Raw genomic sequence first — 24,477 nt, forward strand, 5'->3', positions numbered from 1 at the left:
ACAATTAATAATGACAACAACAACCAGATGTTTTTTTTCTACATAATTTTATTTCCATTGAAATCAGAGAAAATGCATAGAACTATTTTGCAGTCCATAATTTGCTTATTCAACTAATACATTTTGGATACAAGTATCCATAATTAGAATTTTAGTGGTCGCATTAAAAAAAAAACTTAACTCATAATGTAACCTTTAACAAAGTTTTCATGACTCATTATTCAAGCATTATTTCAGATATTCTTAAGCAATCTAAAGCCAAAGGCGCGAGTACATTTATGTACATAATGTTTATTTATTAAAAAAAAAAAAGGTTATGCCGAATATATGTCAAATGTATTTTATTTAAAAATAATTATACACTGCAAGAAAACAATTTTGTGAAATCATCAGAAATGTTTAAGAAATGTCTCATAAATGACTTGATTAAAGACCTGGCCATGAATCTTCTGATTGGCTGAAAATAAGATCCTTTGGTATCATTATTCACTTTTTTTCCTTGGCACCGTTTTACGTGTGTTGGTGTATTTGTGCCGATCATTCCTGTATAGAAAAATAAGATAACAACAAAGGTTCATATGCAGTTCAGAGACAACAACATGTTCACAGTTCATGATCAAGTCATGTCCAATATGTTTAGAAAGCATGGGTCATCAACAGTTTACATTTGCATTAAAGGGTCATATGATGCTAAAGTTAATAATCTTGATTATTGGGTGTAATAGGATAGGTTAATGTTCAAAAAACAAAATGTTTTGACATACTGTACATTATTATAGCCCCTCTATTCCCAGTCTATCTGAAACGCCCTGATTTCTACAAGCCCTTACTTCTGAAAAGCTCAGAAGGCTCTGATTGGCCAGCACACGCAGTGTGTGTGATTGACCAAACACTTCAAGCATGTGTTTGAAATGTAACGCCCCTTACCATATTTGCAAGCTTCAGTTTACAAGGCTTTAAGCAATTATAAACACAGTTGATAATGTCGATGATTTTACCGGATGATGAAGCCGATCGACTGGAACCAGTTTTGCAAGCATTACTTGAGCAGAATGGTGGTAAGCAGACTTTGGACATAGCCTGCGTTGTACTCTTACAGGTTCAAAAAGCTGTTCACTATATACAAGCAAACTTCTGGGTACTGCTCAAAAACAGATTTTTAAATAAATATTTACTGCTGATTCGTAATTTCATTCATTTTTTCAGAAGGCCAAACAAAGCGGTTTCGCTTTTGCATCAAAAACACAGAATTTCTGCGACATGACACTACACTTCATTGAAACCTCGCCTTCTCTCTTTGCGTACACTTTTGGCCAGGCATTATTCTAATATTTCAAAATGTGACGTAGGCGTTTGAGAAAGTAACATCTGGGCTTCGATTGAGGTGCTTTAGGCAGGTTTGGATCAGTGTTCTCTGTTAGATACAATAAACCCTCCTTAAATACAATAAACCCTCCTGGGAGACTATGAGCTCTGTAACTTTACAGATCGTATACAAGCATAAACAGATACATTACACACTAAAAGAAAAGGAAAACATTAAAAAGCATCATACAACCCCTTTAAAAATAAACCTCTACCATGTTCTAGGCTTGTCAACAACTGTTAGTTGTAAGCTAATCACTGGCAAGTTGCAGGTGGGGGGAAATAACACACTAATGCTATATTTCATTGCCACTGGATTTATATGACACATACCTGCTCATCTTAGCCTTGTTTCTACAGCCCTGTCCGCCCTCCCAGTGGCTTGTGAAGGTGCCTCTTGTCATCATACCTCCACAACCAACACATGGCTTACCGTTGCTGTATGGCTAGAAGGAAAACAAAACAAGAAGTCAGAAATCTTAAGTATATTATACACCAGTGGTTCTCAACTGGGCCACAGTACTATTCTGATTGACTTGTAGAAAGCAGGGGGAAAACTATCCTAAATTTAAATGCACAATGCAATCATTCTTGAATAAAAAAATAAGAGAAAAGCAATAGTTATTATAATGATTATTTATATGATTTTTTCAAATCATTTCGAACAGTTAGTTTAGTTTAGTTGTAGACATGTCAACGGCCATGTGTCTAGTCAAACTCTACAATGTTTTGGTGCAAATCAATTTGTAACAGACAGCTTGTCTCATTCTCAAAAACTAAAAAATACTACAATGAAAAATACTTTGACAGCGAGCTGAATGGAACTAGATCCAATAGAAATTGGAAATTGGAATAGAACTAGATCCAATGGAAATTGATTGCCTAGATCCAATCAATTTCCAGTGGGAAAAAACAAGCCACACCCTCTCTTTTACTCATTCAATATTTCGTTTCACTCGCAAAATACGTCACAAAACTCAAGTAAATAAGTCACAACTTCCGGTTCACGCTGACTTTAAAAGCAGGATCACATGTAGTGACGATAAACAGTTTGTGCCGATCCTTTTGTTTTACTTTCATGAAAAGGCCTAAATTCAAAACATTTAAAGCCAAAATGATACATTTTCCTACTCAGCCTGTATGTTACTTTAATAATTTAGCATATTGTTGGTTCCAAGCAGTTCATGGTAATATTAATACATTTCTAAAGACATTTTAGTACTGTGTCATCATTTGATGCCCAATGGAAAATCTGGGATCTAAAGAAAACCTTTCTTTTGGAACAAATGTCGTGTTCTTGGCAAAATGTGGGTCAAATCCTCTTTGTTGCGCCTGCAGTGTTGTAATATTATCAAAAGCCAAAAGGTTTAAAAGGGCAGCCTGCCGAGTTTGTATCTATTTTCAACGCAATATTCAGGTTAGGGGGGATTGAGGTGAAAATAATCCTCATCCTGTCTGCATGACCTGCTGCTGACCTGCTCTTTGGCACAACAACCACAGATCATTCTGGTGGCCAGCTCCATCAGATGGTCCTGATCTTCATCATGGCAGACATCACATGGGTACGCACGACCACAGCATGGAAATCTAGCAGGAGAGACCATTAATGCAAGACAGCTGCCCTAAATATGAGCCAAGGTCATTTTATAGGTCAAACAAGAGGACCTGGTGGTACACAAAGTTTTCTGCTACAAAATAAACCTCTTACAGACACAGATGCTGTTGCCGATAGTTACCTTAGCCACCGGTGACTTTGTTTGAAATGCCTGCAGGCACCTTTTTCAGGTAGGGGTTTCCCTTGCTGAACTGCAGGGTCTCTGTAGCGTCGAGTGTATTGAACACCTGCACCTGTAAATTCAGTAAATAAAAAACAATCGTTTTATTTATATGCTCAATGCAATTTACAAAGAGAGTCTGGAATCTCCTCAACCACAGGGCATCAGAAAACACACCAATTAACCAATAATTTGAGAAACACCTTATGACTTTTACAGGTACAGGTGTAGGAAAAAAATACTGTGGTAGTCAATGGGGCCCAAGATCTGCTTGGTTACAAAACAGAACAAAGACATTTATACAGGTTTGGAACAACTTGAGAGCGAGTAAATGATGACAGAATTTTTATTTTTGGGTGAACTATCCCTTTAACCTGGATAAGCTTTAGTGGAACACCAGGTGCCGGTGTTAAATAATCCCTCGCACGAGACTAATTCTTGACAGAATATCAACGCACAAGAAACAAGAACTGTACAGAATCAGTAAGGATATAGGACAAGGTTCAGACCTGTCTGATTTCTGGTCTCTGGCTGAATGAACTGAAAGCGTGTCGCTTCCACAAAAATCCTGAGTTTGGTATGACAATGTTGGCAGTTTTGTTCCCAATGTTGCCCATAGGTCAGATTCTAGAAAAGAAGAAAGAAAGTTTGTTGTGTGAGAACTGCATTTATGTAAATAATTTATTATTACTCTATTTTAATATATTATAGGCTAAAAGCTGAATTAACAGTTTGGAAGTAACTTGCACAACACTGTACATACATATATATATACAGTTGTCAACATTTAAAGCGGATCAAAACCTTTAATCAAAGTTATAGATGAATTTTGAACAATACCCGTTCTTGTCTTACTTTTTTGATCCACTTCAAATGTTGACTACTGTGTGTGTGTGTGTGTGTGTATATATATATATATATATATATATATATATATATATATATTATATAGGTTATCTTAATGGCAATAACTGTCCCAATCAACCTCAATGTTGAACCTGAATCTTTGCAGACCTGAATTGTGTCCTCCTTGTTGCAGTTAAGGCATCCAACACTGAACTCGGAGTCCTGCAGTACCAGGTCTACAGGCACAGCTGCTTTTAGGTCCATATAGCCCAAAACATCACTGTAGTGGTGAATCATAGTAGGTCTGAAGGCCACCCTGATATCTGCTCCACAATTCTCACACTGAACAGTACAGGTCAGACGCCCCGTCAGCGTCAGGTCAGAGTCCACTTTACACCTACAAAAAGGGGAACATGGATATTTTGCACTCATGTCTCTTGTGAAAAATTGCTTAAAGAAATAAGAGGCCATGCTTGCACCTGGTATTGACATCAGACCTTGTTGATCCAATCATAAAAGGACATCTCTAAATATAGGTGTATTTCTAAACATTATACTTTTTGAGTATATTCAGGGCATGGTGACACATACAGAGTAACCTAATGATATGCTAATGAGTTCGAAAAAATACAGCATTTTACGACAAAATTCAAAACAGCTGACCAATTCAACCGAGCAGAAATTCAAACAGAATGTAGCCATGGAATCAGAGAAAAAAATATTTTTGAATGAGTTAGAGACTCCAAATTTGTTGTGATTAATGTTCAGACTGTCCGCCATCTTTTTGCCAAATTTCATCATTTTCCCACAAGCGGTTTTACAGGCTACCATAGACTCAAGAGCTGATGAACTTTACTTTCAGAATGATTTTTTTCAGCTGATGAACGATAAAAACTATGACAGCCGATCAGAACCCGCCAGACTCTAAAGAGCTCGAGCATTTAAAGCAGCAGACGGCATAACAGCAGCATGCATAGAATAAAAATAAAAATATCGTCCGCTGGTGTAAATACCAGGTATAAAAAAGAGTTCTGATCTCTGATTAACATCTGAAAACTGAAATGAAATGTTTTAGTTTGGATTGAAATTCACCTCTTGCACTTCAGGGACACTGAGATCCGTCTGGCCGCCACAGTAGCTGTTTGTTCTCCCAGTATCAGACCCAACAGTTTGATTTCCGTACCTCTTCGTCGCTCTCTTGTTTTTATGTTCTCCACCTGGTGGCCGCCTTCCTCCCCATCAATACCAAGAGCAGTTTCATCCTCCTCCTCTTCCACCTCTACTCCAGCTTCATCGTGTTCTTCCTCTTCCTCCTCCCCTGAAGCCACTGTGAGTGACACTACACGCTCAGGGGTGTCTGATTTCTTGGACGTGTTCTTAAAAACTGTGACCTTGAGCTGCTCATAGGGAACAAACTGTATTCCAGCCCTCTCTAGGTCAACGTCTTTTTTCAACTGAGAAGAGAGATTTGAAAGTTATTAATACTAGAACTAGGTTGAGTCTGTTCACTGAAAGTCGGATGCATAACTGGAAGACACTTCTCAGCTGTAATCCGATTGACTGTTTTATATTCCCAGGCGAGTGCGTCTCTCACCTGTCTGGCCCCATCAGTGAAGAGTTTCTCCATACTACGGTCCAGCCAGCGCAAGTATGGCCTGAAGAGCAGCTCAACTCTACCCATCAGCTGATTAGTGGCATGTTTAGCCCTCAGCCATTCCTCTGAGGCCTTCTGCACATGTCTGCATTCACACACCATCAAATAAATTGTTATTGAAATCAGTTTATATTTGTATGCACAGTATGTGCAAAAATAAACAGTTCTTCTCACCTCCCCATAAGTGATGGCAATTCCTGGTCCTCAGGGACATCCACAGTGAAAACCTATGATACGTTAGCTTTTATTAGCAAGAACATACATTTTAACATCAAATTTGAAAGATTTCAAAGATGCACACCTCTTGAGGGTAACTCTCAGGAAAGCTGACCATGATGTCCACTTCGTTAAGATCATATGGCTGTAAATAATAACAGACAGTGTAGCTTTATCAGTATGATCCCATAATTGTGTCCAGCATGCCAACTAGAAGATATTGCAAGAATGTGATAAAATTAAATGAACAAACATACATAATATAAATATACAATACGTTTTTCTTTTGAAAAATAATAATAATAATGTTCAGCTAGGATGTATTAAATAGATCAAAAGTGACAGTAAAAAAAAAATGAAATATAAAATTTCTATTTCAAATAAACACTGATCATTTCAACTTTATGAAAGAAGCCTGAAAAAGCAGCACAATTGTTTTCAACATTAATATTCATTAATGTTTCTTGAGCACCAAATCAGCATATTACAATGATTTCTGAAGGACCATGTGACACTGAAGACTGGAGTTGCTGAAAATTCAGCTTTGATCACAGCAATAAATTATATTGTAAAATAAATGAAAATAGAAAAGTAATTTAAAATTTTAATAATATTTCACAAAATTACTGTTTTTATTAAATTCTTATCAATTAAATGCAGCATTGGAGAGCATAAGAGACTTCTTTCAATAACATTAAAAAATATTACCGACTTTCCCGAGGACTTTAAAATGATTAGGCTACATAAAACACATACATTGGTTTGAAAGACCTTATAAAAATCCATTCAGACTTATGTAACATTCAATAAGTCTGAAATAGTTATGCAATCAAGCATAATACGAAAGTAATCCATTCTTGATCTTCTTTCGTTTAGTTTTGTACAATCAGCTGTATCATGCTACCGATATTAAGGTTATACTTCAATACTTCAGTGCTCCCATTCCCATTCTATTATACTAGCTAGAACTTTGCCATTTAGCACATGGTTGCTCTTTAGTTCTGCTTCTCTTTACGTATGCTCAGTGCCTGTACTTTAAATTGCCCCTATTATGCTTTTTCGGATAATATGTGTAACAGAGCTGTTTGTGAATGTAAAAGGTCTGCAAAGTTGTAAGCTGAAAGTGCTCGATAAATGAAGTTACTGCGTTCCAGATTCTGAAATGCCTGAAAGAGTCGTCAGTAATTCCACAAATTTGCATACAGTATAATGACTGCTCGCAAGCGTCTACTTTGACCCGCCCTCAAACACTGTAATTGAAGCTGAGGCCTGGAAGAGTTTGGTTTGCACTGTAGACATGTCGAGAAGATGTTTTTTTCTGCGTTGTGAAAGCAAATGCACTTTGCCTGCACTTCCAAAGGATGAGGACTCGAATTGATACAGTAAAATCAACACAATCGATACTGTTCATATCACTGTGTATCAAGTGAAAATCAAATATGGTACTGGCAGTTTTGTTTCCGTCACACCTTGTAAGTGGCAAATCACAACTGACGGAGCCATCTGACCAATCAGAGCAGAGCAGTCTCTCAGAAAGGAGGGGTTTAGAGAGACTGAATCCTTTATCGAACTGTTTCTGACATTGTGAGAAAAGAGGTGATGCTGAAATGTATATTATGAGAAAATTAAAGTTTTTTTTTTTTAACCTTGGATGCATGTAAACCTATTGTAAGAGACCTCTGTAATAAAATTAGGAACCTTAAAATAATATTATATTGGCACTTTAATTCACTTTTATGTTCTATACAATAAGTGTTTACCCAGTCAGGGTCCGTGGCTTGAACCGTGACTCTGTAGTAGGTCAGCTGTCCATCTTCTCGCTCCTGCACGATGAGATTGTCTTTCAGAAATCTCTTCGTCAGCTGAGCGATCTCAGTGGCTCTCAGCTGCTTGCAGACCTCTTCAGTAAGATCAGCCAGTTTGACCTGCTCGTGACTTTTAGCTGGTCGTGGGGCAGGAGCGGAAGGCCTGAAGCTGCTCCTCTCTCTCGGGCCGTGAGGCTGGTCTTTCAAGGGCGGAAGTTGCTGTGGATGCAAGAAGCGACACTGATCCTCCATTGCACAAAACCCAGACAGAAAGTAGCGGCAGGGACGCCTGGGTCTCTCCTGCTGCACATGAGCACTTTTGTGGACGGATGAAGCATCCGCATGCTTCTTTGTACATGATTGGCTGTTTTCGCTCGACTGCTGTTGTTTGTCTGATGCGTGACCATCCAAGTTTCCTTCTTTCCTCTTGTGAGCCGTACCATTCTCTCCTTCTTTCAATGGACCTGCAGCTCTCTGATGAAGAAAGCGGCACCTTTTCCCGTAATAGCATTGCCTGCCTTGAGAGTAGAAACGGCACAGTTGCTGCACCTGACCGGCCTTCTGTGAAGTCTCCTTACTGCTAATCTCAGTATCATTGCTTGAGTCGTCCTTTTCAGTTTCAACCGACACAGAAGGGGCTGGTTCCTCCTCAGGAACCAATGACTGTGAAACATAAATAAAAAAACATTAAAATATCTTTTATATGACAACAAAGATATAACTGAACTGCAGATTTAGATGCGTGATGCAGCATTTTTTTTAATTCAAATTGAGTATAAACTAATGAGCCCCTTCAATCTTTAAACCATGTTCCCACAGTAATAAGTAGTTAATCACAAAATGACATGATTCGATAATTCTAGTCAATTAGAGTTCAGCCAATAAATGGCAATTAGAGGAAACAGAAAGGTATTTTGTAATCATTCAACAATTAACAATTAACGGTAAAGCTCTAATGAGGGGATAGCTCTAAAACTGCTGAAAATATCTGCTTTAAAACCGTATCACGGGTTTCCCTGTGAACATGCATTAAACCTGATTAATGTATATACAAACATCTGAAAGTGAACACTGAACTCTGAAACACTGATGCAGATTCTACAAGTGACTAGAATTCAGATTCATTTCAGCAAAATGGCTCTTTCGAACAGTTCATTCAGTGAACTGGTTATACTGATTCAATAGTTATTTTAAAAGGCTCTAGACCAGGGGTTCTCGACTCTGGCCCTCGAGGTCCACTTTCCTGCAGAGCTTAGCTCCAACCCTAATCAAACACACGTGAGGTGAAAAATATCCCGAAGCTAATGTTGGTCGCTAATGTTGGTCTTGAATTTGCCGCGTTGTCTTTTTGCTGTGAAATCTTTGATTAAATATTTTTAAGTAAACGTAAGAATAAGTTTAATATCGTTAGTCATATTTCCATATGACCATTTACCAGACTAAAGCTATTTAGGTTTACAATAGCCTACATAAATATAATGACAAATCATGTTAAAATGTGAGTAGCAAATATGATACATCAGGCCTTTGAGGAGTGTTTTTTTTGTTGTTGTATATCTATGAATCGCATTTTATTTTTTGACATCCTGAATTAAAATTCAGAGCTCTGATCATAAAACTAAGCATTTAAATATAATCTTACTAAGACATGTTATTGGGAGATATAGAGTGACAAACTGATATTTAAATGCATTTTATGCAAGCAGTCTGCTATAGCCTACGTATAACTAATTTAAAAGCTATCAGAATTTCATCTAACCTTTAGGCCATATAGATAAGCATCAAATTGTCAATTTTTGCTCATTTTGGGCCTCTGAATGATCCCCCCTCCAGTATGAGCTATATATTCCCGTATATGGAAAATAAAAGCCTGATGTATCAAATATGATTCAAAACATAAGATACATGTGCAAACTTTTTAAGATATCGTAAAAAACAACAACAATATATATACATTTATTTCCAACAGGTTCAATGACCTGTTCCATTTAAATATATATACAGGGTTAATGATACTATGTAGATAACATTTAATATATTACACTTTCATGTAAACATTTGCAATAAGTTTGTAAAAGGTGTAATTACATGTTTGGGAAGTTTTCGTTGAATTTACAATTTTCGTTTTGACCAAAGTGCCGCAAGAGGTTGTCTTGAGCCGAGTGCTTCGAAACACTGAATCATTTAGCGAATAAACTGGTTCATTTCATTCAAAATTTCGAAAAGCTTATTTCTCCTATCACTAATGTTCATGTTGATACTGATTTACACTTTTCTTACCTGTGTTAATTATGTTTTATTGATACAAGGTTGATATTCAAAATGAACCTATTCATCTGATTCGTTGGAATATTCCATTTACGATTCATTTACTCAGGAACCGAACACTACTAACACGCACTTGGAATCAGGAAGTGCTGCTAAACTTAAAGTTTGGCTGTTAAAAATACCATGTTGTTTTGGATTACTCATATTGGCGATAATGTGATTATTTAGAGCACTGATTAAAATTACTGGTGAACATTTGTCGTGAATGTTACCTAACAGATTTGCCACTAACCTGCACCACACCCGCACTTTCTGACTCCATTTAATCAATCGGATACCACCTTGTAGTCAATGTAAACTGTCCAATCCTTCAGTGTTTATTGCTGTCGCTCTGTGTCGTTCACGTTAGCATAAACACACGAGTTTCTAAGATTAAGAGGCATATGTTACATGAAAAAAAAATGAAACAAAACGTTATCTTCCTCCAGGGGACGCTTTGCTGGCTCAAAAAGTATAACCGTCCGTAGATGCGCATTCAAATCTCAAGACATTTTTTTGCATTACTGGAGACATTTTCACACTAAAAAGCCTAATCGTTTGAATCTGTTTACTGGTACCTGAAATAATATCATTGCTAAATTAAAAATCTGCTCCAGCAATGATTTGTAAAAAAAATTTAGGATGTAATCACGATTAACTGTGATTCGTCCAAACTGACCAGCGAGGGAAGAAAGTAACATGTACCACGTGACACCGTCATCTATATACGTCGCAACATTCTGGAAAAGCAAGCAGCGTTTCGCTTTCTGGCTATGTGGCTGGTTTTCTGTCTGGATGATAAAAACGGTCCTACATTGCAGGAAATAGCGACAGGGACGCCTAGCTCTCTCTTTTGCTTTACAGGAGCAGTTTTGTGGATGAATGGGGGCGGTTGCTCCTCTGTACCAGACTGGCTGCGGTCTCTCGACTGCTGATGTTTGGGTCTGATCATAGACTGTAAAGGGTCTGATGCGTGACCATCCACGTTTATTTTCTTTTTCTTTGTGAACTGTACAATTGTCTCCTTTTTCGTCGCGCCTGTTGCTCTCTCATGAAGAAAGCGGCTTTTATACCCGTAATAGCATCATCGCCTGCCCTGAGTGTAGAAACGGCACGATTGCTGCGCCTTACCGACATCATAATTAAATAATTAGCATCGGAATAATGACAGTGAGAACTGTTGATGATATTCACTGAATTAAAAATACACGGTGAAAATTGGATATTTGGCCAAATCATAGCTGACCAATCAGGTAGAACGTATGGGCCAAAGCCACGCCCATTTAATACATGGTTATGCTAATCGCCATTCTATTTGTTTATTTTTTTCATTGGTTTGAACTAGATGTTATCGACGCCCTCTTGCTTTACGGAGTAGAATTACAACAGTGCATGTCCGGGCAAGTTCAAGTACCTACTGAGCAATAAATTCATATCCAAACTGTCCTAAAACACATATTTAAATCCTATAATGTAAATGATACATTTCATTTCATTTTCATTTTATTGTTTATTTTTACAGGGACAATGCACAATTAAAAGTAATTGCACCAGAATTAGCTAATAGCTAGTTTACATCTGCTGTCCCCTATATATTTACGTTGTGTAAACAATGTCTACACCAAAATACACACCTAAATAATTTACAAACTGAACGAGTGTATAAATATTTCAGTACAAAGTCATCAGATACCTGAGCCACATGAAACTTCCAGGAGAATTTTGTTAGAGAGCTAAACAAGAGTTTTATTTGATGCTGAAAGAAATATAGTCGGATACATTTCGAAAATGACACAAGTGCGTGTGTTTGAGACTATTTGGGAGGCCTACCAGACACAAGACTCAGTTTTGCAGCCTTTGTGGGACTACATGCGTCTCAACCACTTTGAAACTCTTCGGTCTCCTCTCTTTCCTGTGATTTTGACCATAGTATCGTATTTTGTTCTTTGCGTACCCTACCTAGCCTGCGACTTGGTGGGAAAGAAGTGGCCAGCTATTTACCAGTACAAGATTCAACCCAACAAGCTGCCCACAACCGCAATGCTCCTTCACTGCAGTGGAGTTACTCTTTATAATCACCTACTTCTGGTGTTTCCTGCAGCAGCGGCACAGTGGTTGTGGAGACCTCCTGTTCCTCTGCCTGAACAAGCACCTACATTGCTTGAACTTGCAGGTGGGGTGACTGGAAACCTTCTTCTCTTTGACTTACAGTATTTCATCTGGCACTTTTTGCATCACAAGATCCGCTGGCTGTATGTAACTTTCCATGCCATCCACCATAATTACTCTGCCCACTTTGCTCTGGCCACACAGTGCCTCGGGGGGTGGGAGTTGGTCACGGTGGGCTTCTGGACCACGCTCAACCCTGTCCTGCTGAGGTGTCATCTGCTCACCACCTGGATGTTTATGGTGGTCCACGTTTATGTATCAGTGGAAGACCACTGCGGATATGATTTCCCTTGGTCCACGTCTCGTTTGATCCCATTTGGTGTTTATGGAGGTCCGAGCAAGCATGATGTGCATCACCAGAAACCTAATACTAACTTTGCACCCCATTTTAGTCACTGGGATAAACTGTTCGGCACTCATGCTGATTTTAGTTTTGCTAAAACTCAGTGATGAGCATGCATGCAAATGTGTATTAAAAGTGCATGTTTGTTATCTTCAGGCAGAGCTTTTGGAATTTACTTGATTTGTATACAGACAGTGCAACAAGAAGGATTTAAGCACAAATAAACTAAAATCGATGCAATGCACATACACTGCAGATGATTTTAAACCATTAAATCTTCAAATATTCCAAAGTTGAAACCATTTTCAGGGAAATGAGTTGTTTGTTCGATTCTTACCATTCTGGTAAAATCTTATATAAATATATAACATTTTTAGAATTTTATAAAAATATAAATTTAGAAAACACCTTTATACAACCATTTAAACACTAGTATTACACATATGAAAAATAAAATAATAAATACTTTGGTAAAATGTAGCTATAATGTAATTGATTTAGTTTATTATCCATAATTCTTAAAGCTGTATTTTATAGAAACCTGATGATTATATATATATAGGCCTATATATATGCTGTCAAATCAATTAATCACGATTACTCACATCTAACATAAAAGTTTGTGTTTAAATATGTGTGTATACAGCACTGGCGTAGCCACGGGTGTGCCAGGGTGTGCCGGTGCCACCCACAGCAGCAGCTGGCACACCTAAAATAGATGGAGAATTCTCTTTTAAAGTTTTAATAAAAATGTTTCCTAAACTTGGACTATTGTTGTTTACCTAAAATATTTGTACATTTAAAATGTATTTTATTTTTTTAATTATCGTTAAAAAAATATCTGCCGACATTCGCACTGCCAACCAATCCGCAAACAGCCGCAGACTGGTAATACGGTTGTGCTGTTGAGTCTCGCGCCTCATGAGGAGAAATAGAAACAATGAGCGCAGTTCACACAAAGAAACTTAATGAACATAGAGCGGTTAAAAAATTAATGTGGAGTTTTCATATTTATAATATATGATATGATACAGTTAACGACTGCTGAATACCATCACGATTGAAAATATGACACTGATTTCATATGACAGTTCAATAAACAAGTAATCAATATCAAGTCACTTACATTTTAGACACAATATTGACTGTTTTTCTATTTGAGCAGCGAAAATAGTTCCAAACAAACATCCCAAGAACCACAGCGCAGCTCACCGGAACAAATAACTGCATTAATGAATGATTCCGCGCTTTGAATGAATCGATTGAGTCAAAGATTCAATGACCCATTAAACAACTACCTCATTCCTTAACGATTCAGCCGTTTGAACGAATCATTTGAATAAATGACCGAATAACTCACTCATTAAGACAGTCACCTGACGCCCCCTACTGGTGGTTTAGTTTCGTGTTTACAAGTTGGCTATAATTCTTTCCAATATCTTTTTTGTATCTTCAAAAAATATTTAAAACAATCTCGTAACATTATTTAATGCAGTTGTAATTTTTCAGTGTAAATTAATTAATTTGATTGGTAACAGCATAGTGTCTAATTTTTTCAATTGAATTTATTGATCAAATCTAAGAATTTAAAATGAAAGATGAAGCATACGTTTAAACCGATTTCTGCATTTTTACTTGGACAAGAGAATGGCTGATTTACTTGTTCGAAGGACAAGCACAAGTAAAGCCTTAATGTTGAACCCTGAGTTATATTTTATATACTGTAGGCCTAGTATTAGGCCTATGTTTATGTGGCAAGCCAGTTTTACACATCAGCCCAGTCTATTCTGTAAAGTTAGTGATAAGCCGGGTCCGAGTTTTTTTTGCACATTAATTTGACAATAAATGTGGCACACCCAATTTTTCTTATGCACACCCAGAGACGCTTTTCTGGCTACGCTAGTGGTATACAGTATATATTATTATATTTATAAATATATATGTAGGCCTATATATGTGTGTGTGTATGTGTTTTTGCAAACATACACACATATTGTACATATATAAACAAACTTTTATGTTAGATGCGATTAATCGATTTGACAGCACTATATATATATATATATATATATATATATATATATATATATATATATATTAAAAGGAAGAGTTTTCGATATGAACTCAAACATTTCTCATAAAATTCTTTTAAGACCAAATAATCTGAGTAATAAAATGTTTGGATGGGGAAAATATGTAAATCAAGAATTATTTTTGTTCCTCGTACATGGTAGACATTAAACCACACGTGGTTAACCGACAACAAGAGGAAGAAGAAAAACCCCTCAACCTTCATACAGTTTATTAAAATAAAACAGATTTGCATATGTGTGCAGACTCAAAATAGATTACACTGCAGTTATCTCTCATTTCAAAGCCTGATGTTTCTTTCTCTTCCCTTTTTTTTTACTAGTGCACATTTTATTATTTAAACATTTGTGGTTTATTTCATGAAATAGTTGACCTTGCAAACCTGCAGTTATGTGTTGTATGCATGTAGGCTTGCAATTGATCTTTGACTAGTGATTACGCAATTCAATGATGTAACAGCAGGTGTCAGTAAAGAGATTACTTTGTTAAATCCCTTTGCGTAACTTTTGCATGTGAACCTACTCATATAAGTATATATACTAACACGCACTTTATATATACTAACACGCATATATATGTCTATGTTTTGATGTGGCAAGAAAATATGCAGTTATTTACAGATACTAAAGATGAAATAAAGAATAGTTGGTATTGTTTGAAGAAAATGTAAGTGGTGCTTGCATGTGAAAAACATGTCATATAATGATAGTTTTGATCGATGCTTTGTTAAAGCAAGCGCTACTAATAAAAATCTATTAACAATAAAATGTCCTAAAATTTCTGTGTCTCAAAACCCAGTTATTTTCCTACCTAAATAAATGGCATTCCTCATAGGCAGCTCGCTCTGTTTTGGCAAAGCCAATGAGAGTACGTCATCTGACCGCTGTGTGGCGCTGTTCCCGGATCAGACTCAAACACACACACACGCTCACAGCAGTGGTATGGCATCCAAACAGACAGCCATTTTATAATCTGCAGCCTGTCTGTTATATTTGCAGCATAAACTGCTTTTTCCATCTATTAATAATGGGCCAGTGTGGGATTACGTCGTCTAAGACGGTTTTGGTGTTCCTGAACCTGATATTTTGGGTAAGTTCGAGGTGTTTGAGACTGAATTTGAGACTGCGTCAGTGTTGTCAGATGGACCCATTCAGGTGTCGAGCAGCTGCATTATTACACACACTCTTTTACATCACCAATTAATTTATACAATCTTTTTAAATACAATGCATACTTTGCTATAAGTTATTTGATATGCCGATTTTGTTTATTATGCATTATTTAAAAAAAACTGCTCGTTGCTGCGTATTGCAATGTTTGTTTACATATTCAGTCTTAATGATTCTGCGTTTAAGACTTTTTAATGGCCAATAAACAGTGACAGTATAAAATTACTGTTTTTATTAGCCTTGTATGAGTTGATGTTCGTGAATTGGCCGGTCAGGCTCTTTGTTTCCTTTAGCCACAAAGCAGGTTACGTTTGATTGTTTGGGATGTTAAAGGGACAGTACACGCTAAAATGGCCATTCTGTCATTAATTACTCACCCTCATATCGTTCTAAACGAGTAACACTTAAGTTAATCTTCGGCGCACAAATTAAGATCTTTTGATTTGATGAAATCTGAAACATTTCTGTCCCTCCATTGACAACTATGCAATGCAATTACCCCTTTGATTCTTCAAAAAGTTCATAAAGAGATCGTAAAACTAATCCATATGAATTGAGCTGGTTTAGTCCAACTTTTCTGAAGAGACTCGATCGCTTTATATGATGAACAAATTGAATTTAGGCTTTTATTAAGCCAATTCCTCCTCAGGCAGTTCCTTTTGGGAATTTGTAAGTAATCCTTAATGACACTAATAGCAGTTTTCAGATTACATTATCACACAAAACAACAAAGAACATATTTTAAAACAGTTCCTAATATGACTTAGAAAATAGTTAAAAACCTTTATTTAACTGTACTTTAACATTATTTCAATAAAATAATTAATAATAATTAAGTTTTGATAAAGACAATATCCAGTTAAATAAGAACAAAAAATAATTGATCAAATAATAATTAACAAAAAAATAATGGAGAATAATAATCCAAATGGAGATTTACTGTATAAAAATCCTAGCTAATATCGAATAAACTGATTGATATTCATGTCTCATGGTTTTGACCAATGTTGTGATGTTGAGGTGAATTTAGGCATACAATAATATAACTTACAATATAAAATAAACAATATGTAATAACAAATTAAACAATTTATATTCAGGATCTACAAAATAAACAATTTTAAAAATCAACATAAAACAAACTAACTTGTGATTTTGTGCACATTGGGTTTGACAGAACTGGGGCATTGGGGGCAAAGTTTCAAATTTAAGATTTAAATCTAGCAGTCGGATCAGTGGGAACACTACTCCACCTGTCAGCTTGCTTTCCTTGTCTTTGTGCCTTTGATTAATCTCTTTAATCTGGGACTGAATGCAGTTTAAAGTCTTCTCCTGGCAGATTGAGGGAGTATGACACTATCCTGTTCTTTTTTTTAGGGATCAGGCTGCTTTATTAAATCCTTGTTCATAATTTTAGAGCCTGAGAGCTGTGCTACGTTGATTCAAAGGCGCTTTTATGGTTCTATTGTAAATGGGAAAGACCAAATCCCTATAAAACATTTTTTTTCCTAAAATGCCTGGAGGTCATGGAGGATGCAGACCACTTATTTGTATCCATTTGATTTGATTTGACCATTTATTTTGGTTACACTTTTTTTTTATGGTCCACTATAGACATTCTACTAACTATAAGTAACTCTGCAACTACATGTCAACTAACTCTCATTAGAGTATTATTAGTAAACCGTAATATCTACTTAACACTTTATTTTGATGCTCCCAAAAGACATTCTGTTGACTATGAATAACTTTACAAGTACGGGTCAAAATATTCTACCCTAATACTCTCTAACCTAACAGTCTATGCTAGGAACGCACAATATATATCGACCAATATATCTTCATTTTTAATTTTATCGTTATTGTCCCGATAAGAAAATTTGACCTATATATTAAAGCTGATAAATAATGGATTATTTCCTTCTGCCGAGAGACTTTAGATACGCACCGTTAGCCATGATGGTTATGAATTGCTTGAAATATGATAGAAATCCCTTCAAAAAGCAAAATACAGTTACGTAAGTGCAAGATGTGCAGCGCAAATCTGTCATATAGGCTTCATAACATTATAATGAGAACATTATAACTGTGTGCTTGGGACATGGATTTAATGGAGAGACTTTTGTTTTTGTAATCAGGCTCTCAAAAATGATATAAAAATTTGGATTTAGATTTATCGGCCAATATGTTGGTTAATGGCTTTCACATATAGAGAATTATCGGTTATTAGTATCTATCAGCCAAAATTTTCATTTCGGTGCATCCCTAACTAATACTCTAATGAGAGTTAGTTGCAAAGTTACTTCTAGTTCGTAGAATGTCTAAAGTGGACCATCAGAATAAAGTGTAACCTTACTTTTTTCCGGTCTCATTTCCTTCCTGATGAGTATGAGCCTTTCTGTGTGTTGACCTTCAATGTTAGATCATGATTTTCTTGTTGGTCAGCATTCCAAATACTTATTAAACTTGTTTTGAAAGTCAAAGTGACATGAATAAATTTATGTTTGGCTCCTCACTTACCTTTATTCTGATGTACTCTTTTAATTAAATGATTTTCTGTGAAGAGGACTGCATTCAAACCAATTTCATAATTTATTTTCAGTTTTAGGCCTATCTCTTGGCATGAAAACACATCATATCCGCTTTCAGATAAGTAGCCTAACTCTGTTATCTGCTTCTAGGCCGCTGCTGGCATCCTGTGCTATGTTGGAGCCTACGTGTTTATCACGTATGATGACTATGACCATTTCTTTGAGGATGTGTACACCCTGATCCCAGCCATTGTCATTATCGCAGTTGGAGCGCTGTTGTTCATCATTGGACTCATTGGATGCTGCGCCACTATTCGAGAGAGCCGCTGCGGGCTCGCCACAGTTAGTAAACTGCAATTTGGTGTTTTTCTTCAAGGGATAGCCTAGTTCACCCCAAAATTATCATAATTTACTCTCTTTGAAATACACTACTGTATGGGGTCTGTAAGATTTTCTTATTTGTTATTTCTTATTTGAAATTGATACTTTTATTCAGCAGGGATGCATTAAATTGATCAAAACTTACAGTAAAGACTTTTTAATAACAATATTAAGCAGCACAGCTGTTTTCAACATTGATAATAATAAGAAATGTTTATTGAGCAGCAAATCAGCATATTACAATGATTTCTAAAGGATCATGTGACACTGAAGAATAGTAGTGCTGAAAATGTAAATAACATTTGAACATATATTAAAATAGAAAACGGTTATTTTAAATTGTAATAATATTTCACAATAGTACTGTTTTTACTGCTTTTTTGATCAAATAATGCAGCCTTGGTGAACATAAGACTCGCAGTGTAGTTGCTATTGACAAGTTTAGGTGATAAATAAATATGATAGTTTAGCATTATTTATATACCTTGCTTTTCTGAAACCCCATTTTCTTGCGTCCCTTTTTTACAGTTTGTCATCATTCTGATGCTGGTATTTGTGACTGAGGTGGTTGTGGTGGTTCTTGGGTATATTTACAGAGCAAAGGTAAGTCCTGCATGCAAAGGAAGTCAATATTTATTGAAATAGCAGTGCCTACATCTCTTTTGTTTTTTATATGAAAGGCCTTCTCACACCCTTTCAGTTGTTCAAAAGTGAACAAGGCATGCAATGCAATATCTGTATTGTGTTGTGCTGTATTGTTTGTATAGCAATGCGCTCTTTGACATTTAGACTAGAAAAATACGTCTCCACCTACATAATGAAAGGGTTTAGTGAAAGGTCAAAATGGATACAAATTCCCTTCTAAATATCCGAAAATTACATTTTATGATTATTTGTTGTTGTATTTATAACATATGATATACTTAATGTTACACAAGCAACAGTGTTGGTTTTCTAAATATCAGCCCGATTGCAAATATGATATTGATTTTATATTTCAGTAAACAAGAATTGAATTACATTTTAGACACAATTTCAAGAAATCAGTCCCACGTTTTCAAGAAATAGGTTGAGGAAATGTTTCAATGACACACATGTAAAGTCACTCACTTGCTTTGTTCCTGAATGAATCAGCCATTTAGACGCATCGGTTGAATGAATGCATTTATTTAATAAGTTTTGAATAAATTGCCATGAAAATCAGTGTAACGGAAAGCTAATTTCTGTCACTTGTGAAAATGGTTCTAGGTGGAAGACGAGGTCAATCATTCCATCCAGAAAGTGTATAATGAGTACAACGGCACCAACATGGATGCTCCCAGCCGGGCTATTGACTACGTGCAGAGACAGGTGAGACTGCACAAAACATTCGGTCATTGTATTTTCAATAAATCAGTCCCCGACCCCTAATAAAATCACCATAATGTCTGTCACAACGTAAAGCTCCATTGTTGCGGGATCACCAACTACTTGGACTGGAAGAACACCAGCTGGTTTAAGGAGTCTAGGAACAACAGCGTGCCGCTGAGCTGCTGCAAACCCAACGTGAGCAACTGCACCGGCTCCCTCGCCCGTCCCGGAGACCTCTACCCTGAGGTGAGAGCCCTTATGTGTGCTTGTGAGTGTAGCCGATGACGCAAAGGGTGTGTGCATGTGATGTTAATGTATCCGTTGAACCACCTTAGGGATGTGAAGCCCTGGTTGTGAAGAAACTGAAAGAGATCATGATGTACGTCATCTGGGCCGCTCTGACATTTGCTGCAATTCAGGTATGCTGTTCTGAATTATTATTAATATCATTTTTTTTTGGTCTGACATTATCTTGAAATCCATCTCAGGTAAAATATGTCTTCGGTGAATTTCTTTCTTTCTTTTTTGTGTGCAAGTATAGTGTTGATTCAGTGTTATTAGTCATGCAAATGCTTAGACCTAGGTTTTCCCAAGCGGGTTTCGTGATTATCAAATCAAAGACTGCGGTTTATTTAAATAACTGTATAGTATAGCTGCACGATTAATGGACTACTTGCACAACTACTTACGCGTTCTACTTAGTACATATTGGGAGTTTCTGGTTAGAGCGTTCAGCGCACCTACATGCATGATAACGCAGATTATAACTACCTTTTATGGATGCCAATTAATTAAAACAATGAAAAATGATGTCTGTATTCATTATCTTGAGCCTGCTGAAAAGTTCCTTAAGCCTATATTTTCTTTCCAACTTTGCATTCTGAAAAAATGTATAGGCTAAATATCCTATTTATCCACTAAACTTCAGCAGTCCTATGCTCATCTTAATAACAGTGTTTTTCTCATACTGATATTTCATACCTGTTGAGTTTACATTTTTAAATGAATTTGACAAATAAAAAGGATTGCTTGTGTGCATTGACCAGTACTTTATTCCAGTCTTTAGTTGAATGAATGCTCGCGAGGTGCCTGTAACGATGGTAAATAGGCTATTTAATTAATTAAACAGTAACGCACACAGCAGAGAGGAGAATGACAGTCAACCACTTTGAATATTAATTAAGCATTTTGGGCATAAACATGTAGTAAAAAGATTGACATTGAAAAATGACACAGAATGATTAAAAATATTTAATCCAAATCAATAAATGTTGGTGGTTCTTACTGATGTCAGTCATCTGTTGTTCTCACACACTTCAGCGTCGTGGTCATTAGTTAAGACGAACACTGACACCCTGTGGTGAAATAATGTTGTATTTTTAACAGCCGCAGCTTCCTCAGATCGGCTTGGTTTGCATTAAAACTTCATTTTCCGATGTGTTTGGAAAATTCTGCACACAGTAAACATCAGAATATCCATTCTCCTGTAAATAAAAATTTCCAAATTTTTTAATTTTACTGCGGACACTCATTTTAGGTGACGTTTGTTCAACTCATTGACCACAGTACATTGAAAGTAAACATCATGAGGCTCAGTGCAAGTGGCCCATTGTTAAAGCACTCGGCGGCGTCACTATGTGCTTTTGTTGCCCTATAGCCGCTGAATCACAGCATTTGATATTCATACTGTTCCAAATAACCTCTGGGTCATAAAAGCTGTGTCTTGGCAAGGCAGCACATGCCCGTGACTTACACATGATCACTGACACAGTCTGCCTGAATTAACCGCAATAAACAGGGCAGTAGGTTGGGTTGTTCTTGGCAAACTTGCATAAATTACACCAGATGTTCTCAGGGGTTATTTGACTTGTTTTTTCTTTTCTTTTTATTCACAGTAGATTAAATGTGTCGGTGTCAGTGTGTAGAAGCTCTCTCTCGTTTATAGACCTTTGTAACAGAGGAAATTATTGTGTTTCGCAAGCATGTGCGTTACCCGGAAACAATTTTTTTTTTTTTTTAAAGAACCAACTTTTTTTTTAAACCATTTGTTGAAGATTCTGAAATAGTGTGGCACTTTTAGTAACAGTGGCAGTAATTCGAGACGCCTCTGGCTTATTTTGTGCTGTTGGTGGGCAGCAGTGGTCTCATCTTCCATTCGTGGCGATTCTCACAGCGTTGCTAAAGATATGTTACTTTGTACACTATTAGTATTTATATCACAGTCCTGCAAAGCTGACAGAAAATGTACTCGCATTTGCTGACCTGCGGCCAAACATGAGCAAAGTTGTGGTTTTAGACCAAACATATAATGGTGAGTGAGTGCGACCTGGACGCATCAGTGAATGGTGAGATATTTTGCTAAATGCCAGAAGAATAGCATGAGAACTTAATGAAGTCTGTATCATCTCAGTGAGCTTTTGTGAGGGTTTACACATGCTCAGTAAGGTGAATTTAGCATTCGCCAACGTTTCAGTGTGGATGAGAAAGACGTAGCCCCGCGGTTCGTCTCGGAGAACGTTCAATTAAAGGATTAGTTCACCTCAACATGAAAATTTCATAATAATTTACTCACTACAATGCCATCCAAGATATCCATGTCTGTCTTTCCTCAGTGGAAGAGAAAATAAGTTTTTTGAGGAAAACATTTCTGGATTTTTCTTCGAATAATGGACTTCAATGGCAACCAACGTTTTGAAGTCCAAATCAATGCAGTTTCAAAGGTCTTTTGCTGAGGAAGAGAGTCTTATCTAGCGAAACGATATGTCATTTAAAAATAAAAAAAAACCCGGGAACTACGTCATCACATTGAAAGGTCACGCTCGATGCCGCCAGTGCCGGCGGAAGTACCGCCCCACTGTTTACAAAGCGATCCTGCGAAGGAGGATAGTTCAAATTGTATTGGTCGCTTTTTGATGCGCCAATTTTGACATCAAACTGTTGGTTGCCATTGAAGTCCATTATTCGAAGAAAAATCCAGAAATGTTTTCCTCAAAAAACTTAATTTCTCTTCCACTGAGGAAAGAAAGACATGGATATCTTGGATGGCAGTAAGGTGAGTAAATTATTAGGAAATTTTCATTTTGAGGTGAACCAATCCTTTAAGGCGGAGAAACAGACACACGCACACATCCCCACACACAAGGAAAGAAAAAAACACAATACGTCTTAAGACGTAACTGTACTCGTCCCATATCTGTGGGCTTTAAATGAACTCGATCTTTTCCCCCCCTCCAGATGCTGGGAATGCTGTGCGCTGGTGTGGTGCTGTGTCGCAGAAGCCGGGACCCGGCCTATGAGCTCCTCATCACTGGAGGGACGTATGCATGAAAAAACCTAGCAGACAGACTCTCTCTTTTCATGCACAGACACACACACACACACACACACACACACACACACACACACACACACACACACACACACACACATACACACACACAGGGCTCAGGTTTCTGTCGGTGTGAGGTGGCACACTGGATATGCCCTTATATATTTCTTTGTTTCTACACAACTCACACAGGGTTTGCTCACACGATTCACTGGTGATGGGTGAAGCGAAGCGCATAATATTTATTTATACAGTATGTGTCACTGAAAATGACTGCGTTTTAATTTAAACCTTTTGTCTTTCTTTCAAAGGCGTTGGGCCAGACTGCAAAATGGCGAACAGCCAGTTTTTAATCCCGTTGAGAAGATTTAATTAACACATGTATCGATAACAGTTTCTCCTTCTTGTCTCTATTATATGGAGTGGAAGATGCTGTTATTGTATGGAATAATATGTGGAATGTATGCTTTCCTCATTTGTTAGTTTGCACTATGTGTACGGTTTAATTCTGTATTACAAATACCAAGGTGGTAAATGGGTGGGATGGGGAAATGAGGATACACTCGTGGTACCGCTGTCTCAGATGTCACCCATCACCAGTCCGCTGCTCAGGGACAGTGGCAGTGTGAGAGACAGGTCTGGATTGACCACACAAGATTACTTGGCATTATGGGTCCAAATCGTACAGCTAAAGTGAACTATATGTTCAAAATGGTGTTCACAGCGGTTTACATGTAAAGTGAAAAGAGGTTTTGGGGACACTCTACATGCACTACCTAAAAGTTACCAAACTTTTATTTTATTTTCCTTCTTTTTCCATTGCTTACAGTGTGAACATTACTAGTCTAGTAATATATAGTTTAAAGTTAGTTTGGATAACATGTAGGGATGTAGAAAAGGGTCAACAGTGTATTAGTTTAAATGAATGTACATAGGGAGGAAAAAAATGTTGAAATAAGCTCGCAATTTCGATCTTCAAATAAATGTTTCATAAGTTGACACCTGTTATGTTGTTTCATTTCACTGATATGAATCATTTTTTGGCTTGAATGCTGTGGTTGCAAAATAACAACATGCAGGTACTTTAATGCAAGACTTCAACCTTATCAATCCCAGTAACACAAGGCAAGTAAAAATGTGCGAATGT

The 24,477-nt window shown here is 36.9% G+C and overlaps 3 protein-coding genes across 3 annotated transcripts; 2 read left to right on the plus strand and 1 right to left on the minus strand.

The window, feature by feature from the left end:
* Positions 1–28: 28 nt before the first annotated feature.
* On the minus strand, positions 29–10,630 carry LOC143700805 (uncharacterized). The gene is made up of 12 exons (XM_077194459.1): positions 10,222–10,630; positions 7,617–8,324; positions 5,942–6,001; positions 5,815–5,867; positions 5,581–5,725; positions 5,079–5,440; positions 4,155–4,383; positions 3,650–3,767; positions 3,102–3,213; positions 2,841–2,952; positions 1,699–1,811; positions 29–543 (listed from the first exon to the last, which is right to left on the minus strand). The coding sequence occupies exons 1-12, from the start codon at positions 10,249–10,251 to the stop codon at positions 483–485; spliced, it is 2,103 nt and encodes a 700-aa protein (XP_077050574.1). The 5' UTR covers positions 10,252–10,630; the 3' UTR covers positions 29–482.
* Positions 10,631–11,581: 951 nt separating this feature from the next.
* ch25hl1.2 (cholesterol 25-hydroxylase like 1, tandem duplicate 2) lies at positions 11,582–12,629 on the plus strand. The gene has a single exon (XM_077194723.1). It carries the CDS (start codon positions 11,757–11,759, stop codon positions 12,585–12,587), a length of 831 nt encoding a protein of 276 aa, XP_077050838.1. The 5' UTR covers positions 11,582–11,756; the 3' UTR covers positions 12,588–12,629.
* A 2,840-nt stretch (positions 12,630–15,469) lies between these two features.
* On the plus strand, positions 15,470–24,329 carry tspan3a (tetraspanin 3a). Its single transcript, XM_077194460.1, has 8 exons — positions 15,470–15,660; positions 18,422–18,613; positions 19,181–19,255; positions 19,901–20,002; positions 20,096–20,248; positions 20,338–20,421; positions 23,237–23,353; positions 23,400–24,329. The coding sequence occupies exons 1-7, from the start codon at positions 15,598–15,600 to the stop codon at positions 23,327–23,329; spliced, it is 762 nt and encodes a 253-aa protein (XP_077050575.1). The 5' UTR covers positions 15,470–15,597; the 3' UTR covers positions 23,330–23,353; positions 23,400–24,329.
* Positions 24,330–24,477: the final 148 nt, after the last annotated feature.

Source organism: Siphateles boraxobius, unplaced genomic scaffold (assembly GCF_051911475.1).
Source record: "Siphateles boraxobius isolate OS27281-9 unplaced genomic scaffold, OSU_SipBor_1 32, whole genome shotgun sequence".
NCBI classification, from domain to species: domain Eukaryota; kingdom Metazoa; phylum Chordata; class Actinopteri; order Cypriniformes; family Leuciscidae; genus Siphateles; species Siphateles boraxobius.